We start from the raw sequence: 6,433 nt of genomic DNA, 5'->3' as shown, positions 1-6,433 counted from the left end.
CAGGTACACGTGAACGGATCATCAAATTCCAACTGGGCAACGCTGACTTGTCAGAGCAGTTGTAAAATACATGATAGTCCATCCTACATCTGGTACAAAAATGGTCAGAAAATTTCTACTAGAGGCCTGTACTGGTTTAGAGACTATCTAAAGCCTTCAGATAGCTACTCCTGTGCTGTAAGAGATTTCTCCTCTCCTTCAGTGTGTGAGTTTATTTCAGTTACATAAAACCATCTCATAGAGTCATTACATACATCTGAATAAAAACAGTCAAACTCACAGTAACTACTTTCTAAATCTGACTTAAATATCATTTTATGTTTCAGGTGTCCGAGGTGATTCATGCAACAGAGTGAATTACAGCAACAGAAGCATCTGTGCATTCAAAGGCTCATCAGTGGACATTTCTTCTACTTACAACAGTTATCAAAGTCCAATCCAATCAAAGTCCTGGTTCCGTTCTGGTCGTGGATCTGAGGACCTCAGAGAAGACTCCCAGTATGCAGGTCGTGCTGAGGTGACTGAAAGAGAGAGAGGACGCTCCACTCTGAGAATCAGAGACCTGACAGAGAGTGATTCAGCCGAGTATCACTTCAAATTCAAAACACAAAGCTTTGAATGGAAGAGTAGTTTACCTGGAACAACTCTGACTGTCACAGGTACTGATCAACACACTTATATTTAATATAAGTGCTATAATTTTTAGTATTATTGGGGGTTTTAAATTAATTACAACAAAAACAAACTTTAAATTATTTCATGTTTAGACATTGAGGAAGTTATTATTTTTCCACACATTGATAGATCTGTGAAATGCATTCCCTATTCTGTCTCCCTCAGTGTGAGAGTGACTGACATCTTATTTATTGTTTCTTGTCCACTGGTCAAGATGTTCAGGTCAGTATGTCGACTGGACGGCAGTTGGATTGTGTCACCAGCTGTAATCCTTATGTTTCATCTTATGTCTGGTACAAAAATGGACAACAAGTGAATGGAGCCAGCTCTTCTTCTTATGACGTGCCATATGACACTTCAAACAGCTACTCATGTGCTTTAAAAGGATTTGAGGATTTTCACTCTCCATTAGTTTGTAAGTTTACTTTGAGATTTTATCGAAATAAAAACTTTTAATCTGGGTTATTATTAATATCATGTTCTTCCTGTCAATGATACATCTTTTTCTTTAGGTGTCAATGGTGAACGGTGCAAACGAGTGAATTACAGTAACAGAAGAATCTGTGCAGTCAAAGGATCATCAGTGGACATTTCTTGTACTTACAACAGTTATGAAAGTCCAATCCAATCAAAGTCCTGGTTCTGTTCTGGTCGTGGATCTGAGGATCTCACAGAAGACTCCCAGTATGCAGGTCGTGTTCAGGTGACTGAAAGAGAGAGAGGACGCTCCACTCTGAGCATCAGAGACCTGACAGAGAGTGATTCAGCCGAGTATCACTTCAAATTCAAAACACAAAGATTTGAATGGAAGAGTAGTTTACCTGGAACAACTCTGACTGTCACAGGTACTGATCAACACACACTGATGGATATTTAATCAGCTCAGTTGCTCTGTTGTGTTAATGGGTGTATTTATTGTTTTGAGTATTTAAGTCTGATGTCTGCTGTGTTGTCATATTCAGCTCTGCAGGTGAAGGTGAGCAGAATAATATCAGTCCATGAGTCTCAGACTGAGGCAGAGCTGAAGTGTGAAAGCAGCTGCAGTCCAGCTGGTCGTCTTTCTTTTGTCTGGTTCAAAAACAATCATTTTAAGGTTGAACAAAGTTCTTATCAAGATCTGTTCAATCCTGGAGACATCATCTCCTGTGCTTTCAAAGGACATGAAGATTATCGCTCAGATCCTGTGTGTAAGTTTACTTCACTGTGTTATGCGATGATCACGATTTTCAGCTCCTCAGCTTTCTTTGTTCCCTGAAATTTTGTTTAAGATGTTCAGTAAAATTCACAATACTGTACATACAGTTTAAAGGTGAGTGGAGTCAGTTTCATGAATTAGAGGTAAGCACTCAGTTAAAGTCAGAAAAGAACAGTCATTGTGCTGAAGAGTGGTTTGATCCTGATCAGAGAACATCAAAGTTCTTTTCATTTTGGAAGTTAATCCTGCTTATTTTACTTTGGAGGAACTGATTAGCAGTGTAATAGTCAGAGATGCACAGGAATCTGCTTCTGACTGTCTACAAAGGTCTGTCCATGGACTGTCATGTGTACATCCAATTTATGGAACAACTGACAAATCCAGCAAACATGGTCTGTTCATGCAAAGCATGAATCTAATATATTGAAAATAACAAATGTGACCAATAATTACAGGCTTGTCTTTCCCCATACTTGAGGTTTTGAGAGACTAAAATTAAAGTGATGGAAATTTCTTAATTTCTAAATGTCCTGTTAATATTTTCTGTTCTAGACATTCCAGAGGTTCCCACTGTGTCAGTGAGTCCTTCTGCTGAGATAGTGGAGGGCAGTTCAGTGACTCTGACCTGTAGCAGTGATGCTAACCCAGCAGCTAAATATACCTGGTACAAGGAACAACAACCAATCAGCCAAAAAAAGCAAATCATCTTCAGGTCCATCCGGTCCTCTGATTCTGGAGCGTATTACTGTACTGCTGAGCATGAGGTGGGCCGAATGTCATCTGAAGTCATCTTTATCAGAGTGAAATGTGAGTCAAGACAGTTTTCCTATAATACCACACAGGAAACAGGGGTTTAAACTCTGACATTGTCACAGGGGGAGAAAAGAAGGTTTGTAAGATTAAAACTGTCTTTACAATCTGCTATAATGGGTATAGATATTTAAAGTTAAAGAATAGGATTTTGTACAATTTCTTCACATTGACTTGTTTGAACACCAAATTCAAATGTAAATTTGCTGCAATTTTTGTCATAATTATTTCCACATCCCTTCCAGATGCTCCAAAGCTTCCCTCTATGTCAGTGAGTCCCTCTGCTGAGATAATGGAGGGTAATTCAGTCACTCCATCTGGTGAGATTGGTGACGACAGTCCAGTGACTCTGACCCGTAGCACAGTCAGTTTTTCTCCTGACATTGGGAACAATCAAGGTAGTGACACAATGGAGTTGTTAAAATTGGCCCAAGTGTAGTTTATAGTATTTTTAGTTTGTAACTGCTGTATGCCGTTAGGCAAGAACTATACTCAAAGTGTGTCATTAATTAAGACTTTGGTCTGATATGTTTTATCTTCTATGTCCATTCTTATGAGACCATTAATCTTGTAATCCAGTAACAAGTTTTCAGTTTGGTCACTGTTTCCTAGACTCATGGAAAAAATCAACTGCAATTGCATCAATCACTGTTCTATTTCTGGCTGTTATAATCATCTGTGGAATCATATTCATTAGGTGAGCAGTTCAGTTATATTGTTAAAATCAATGTGTCTTTATTGATTTCAAGTTATAATAATAATAATAATAATAATAATAATAATAATAATAATAATAATAAAGCTCCTTGAGGTGACTTTTGCTGTGATTTGGTGCTATATAAATAAAATTGAATTGAATTAATAATTAATTAAAATGTTCATTCATTCTTCTGTACAGAAGAAAAGGGTGCTTCAAAACAAATTCTTCCAGAGAGAGGCCAGACAACAAACCAGAGGTAAGGAAGAAGAGGTCAGGTATCAGGTACCTGAATTTTAATGTAACTGAATCTCTTTGTATATGTCGCATACTGCTGTCTAGGGATGAGTATTGATAAGATTTTCACGATTCCGATTCCATTTTCGATTCTGTTTAACGATTCTTTTTAAAAAGGAGAACACTAAGGTCGATTAGCTTAGAACTTTATTTTATATCTTCTCTTTGAACAAGATAGAAATTTAGGAGTAACATGGCCTTACAAACCCAACAGTGAGATCTTAAGAGATCCACAGCCTATGGCTCTTCAATGGGGTGTCACAGGGTCCCCAGGAAAAAAAAATTGTAAATGTAAAATAATAAAATAAATATTCCTCTGTAGCAATAACAAAGTATAACATAAATTATTCTGTAGCAATTACACAAGAATATCCAGTAATGTCCCTGCCTACAATTAAACACATTCACTTACCGAAAATCGGGGGCACCTGCTGCGGCAGCCTTTTACCACAAACTCAGTCACTGCTCGGTGACATTCGTCTATCCTGGCCCGAAAGGAGACGCTACCGGTAGACTGCTGCGAGAACTGCCAGCATCTGAGCCAGACTCTGTCTGTCTTTCTCATTGTGGTCACCTAAATGCACAGTGATGGCAGGTTTTGTAATAAGGCAGATCGTGCTAACATAATATGCACTGTTAGTTGATTATTTACCTGCTGCATTAACGGGAGAGGACGTGCAAACGTTACCGCTGCTGCTGGGTTGAGATTCACGAGTCCGGAGCGGAATTAAAAACACGACATTGATTTAAGGTCATCGCGTTTTTTGTGAGCAAATGCTTTTGCATATTTGTAGTGTTTCCACCCTTAAATGAAATATCTACTTTGCAAGTATTGCAAGTTGCCCTGTTGTCATCCGTTCTCGTGAAGTATGACCAAACTTTTGAGCGTTTGAGCCGCCATGTTTCCTGCCAGGTAAATGACGCTCCGCAACGTGGTGACGTCATTCGGGGAAACTGGAATCGATAAGGGAATCATTTGCAAAAATGGCAAATTCCAAAGAATTGAAACAGTGGGAACTGGTTCTCAACAAGAACCGGTTTTCGATACCCATCCCTACTGCTGTCATACACTGCACAGTGGGAAGTTTAAATTTGGCTGCTATAGTACGGACGTTTGATGATGCGGCCTTGTATAGTTTACATGCTTCAAACTTCATGATCCACCCAAGGTTTATGAGATCCACACTGCACAGTGTGTGGGTACCTTAAGTTCTCTTATATATGAAAATGTACATGAACAGTTCATAAAAAGTAAAGTCTGCTGTTTTCCTGGAGACAGTGATTAAGGCTTTTGCTCAGATGGCAGGGGAGAGAGGGATGTCCAACCATAACCTTTCACGTTTTATGGTTATTTTTTTTTCAGGAAAATGCATATTATTACATGTTTGACCCTGCACCAAATGGACGACCAGAGCGTGGCGGCCCTTCAGCTCCAGCACAGAGTAGAGCAGCAGAGGAGCAGCAGGATGATCTTTGCTATTCCAGTGTAACTTTCATAAAGAAGCCAGAAGAGCACGACTACTACAACATTCTTCCCATTAAGACCAAAAGAAGAAAAGAAAAGGACGAAGAAGTAACAGATGTGGACTACACTGTGGTCAGATTAAACAGCACCCAAAGGTGAGGACACTTAGTTTGTGAAACGCTGGGGAAATATTTCCAGCATTTTTTTTGTTATATTTGTGTCTTTTGTTTATTTTTGGCATTACACTAAGCTTTTTTCTTTTCTTAATGAATGGTACTGGCATTATGAGCTGTTTAAAAAAAATCATATTATCTTTATATTTCTGAGAGTGTGTTTTTACCTTTACAGATTAAGAGATCAACAGGCTGCAGAGTATTCATCAGCACTGTATAGCACAGTCAGGAAAAAGTAGAGTATGAACATGAATGTGTGTCCTCAGTGTACATATTTAATGTTTTTTAGGAAGACAACAAGTGCAGACTGATCTTAATTCTGATGGCAACAGCTGCCAGACAGTACAGCTGTAAGTAAAAAATCAGTCTAACTTTACTGAAATAAAATCTTACTACAGCTAACAGGAAGCCCAAGGCAGCTATCTCTCTGGGCACTATGCACTCTTCAGGGAATTGTACTGTATTTTGTGTATGTTCGTTTACTTTTCTTTGTTTTTTTAAGGGTACTTTAAGTTTGTAGTACACTAAAACAAGTGTAAAGCCTTTTATTTGTCCTGCTGAAACCCATTTTAATGTACTTAACATAATTGTGAGTAGAATTATTTTTTATTTGTGTGGATATGGGATATAGGAGTCTTTGCAGAACAGCAGGAGGTAGGTCTGATTAATCTTAAAGTCCTGGTGCTTTGACCATTTACTGTTATTTTCAGTGCCCTGCTGAACTGCGCTCATGTGTTTTGTGATTACAGCTGTGTTTAGCAGTTTCTTGTTATCTTTAAACTTATTTCCTTTATAGTGAATCAGAGGGAGCATGATTTTGTCCATCATTCAAGTCGTTCTTGTAATTTGAGTAAAATTAGAAATGTTTCACTGAGATTAAATAAAATAAAACAAAATAATAAAAAAACATTGTTTCTACAAATTCTGGTGTCTTTCTCCACTTCATGTTGCTGCTTTTGAGCAAGCTAGTAACAGTGCTGAGCATTTACATATTTAAATAATTGCAGGTTGCTTTTGTCCCAAACATCTTAAATAGAGGGTTTGAGCTGAGCTGCTTTCTGCTAGCAGAACGGCTAAATTCAGCTGCACTTCACCAACTTCCTGTTATCTACTTCAAGTTG

The 6,433-nt window shown here is 38.2% G+C and overlaps 1 protein-coding gene across 1 annotated transcript; it reads left to right on the top strand.

Annotated features, from left to right (window-relative positions):
• Positions 1-357: 357 nt before the first annotated feature.
• LOC111501121 (B-cell receptor CD22-like) lies at positions 358-6,184 on the top strand. Its single transcript, XM_076884595.1, has 10 exons — positions 358-659; positions 890-1,090; positions 1,188-1,520; positions 1,638-1,862; positions 2,423-2,677; positions 2,926-3,078; positions 3,293-3,377; positions 3,579-3,636; positions 5,038-5,294; positions 5,488-6,184. Exons 2-10 carry the CDS (start codon positions 904-906, stop codon positions 5,549-5,551), a joined length of 1,617 nt encoding a protein of 538 aa, XP_076740710.1. The 5' UTR covers positions 358-659; positions 890-903; the 3' UTR covers positions 5,552-6,184.
• The last annotated feature ends 249 nt before the right edge of the window (positions 6,185-6,433 follow it).

The sequence above is a fragment of the Maylandia zebra genome, linkage group LG6, assembly GCF_041146795.1.
Source record: "Maylandia zebra isolate NMK-2024a linkage group LG6, Mzebra_GT3a, whole genome shotgun sequence".
Taxonomy (NCBI): Eukaryota; Metazoa; Chordata; class Actinopteri; order Cichliformes; family Cichlidae; genus Maylandia; species Maylandia zebra.
This window is presented reverse-complemented; position numbering and strand designations above follow the sequence as displayed.

Excerpts from the sequence above, each read along its gene's own strand:
- LOC111501121 (XM_076884595.1), top strand. The coding sequence starts at position 904 with ATGTCGACTGGACGGCAGTTGGATTGTGTCACCAGCTGTAATCCTTAT. Across the intron at positions 1,863-2,422 it reads TTATCGCTCAGATCCTGTGT|ACATTCCAGAGGTTCCCACT; the intron begins GTAAGTTTACTT and ends TTTCTGTTCTAG. Across the intron at positions 2,678-2,925 it reads CATCTTTATCAGAGTGAAAT|ATGCTCCAAAGCTTCCCTCT; the intron begins GTGAGTCAAGAC and ends CATCCCTTCCAG.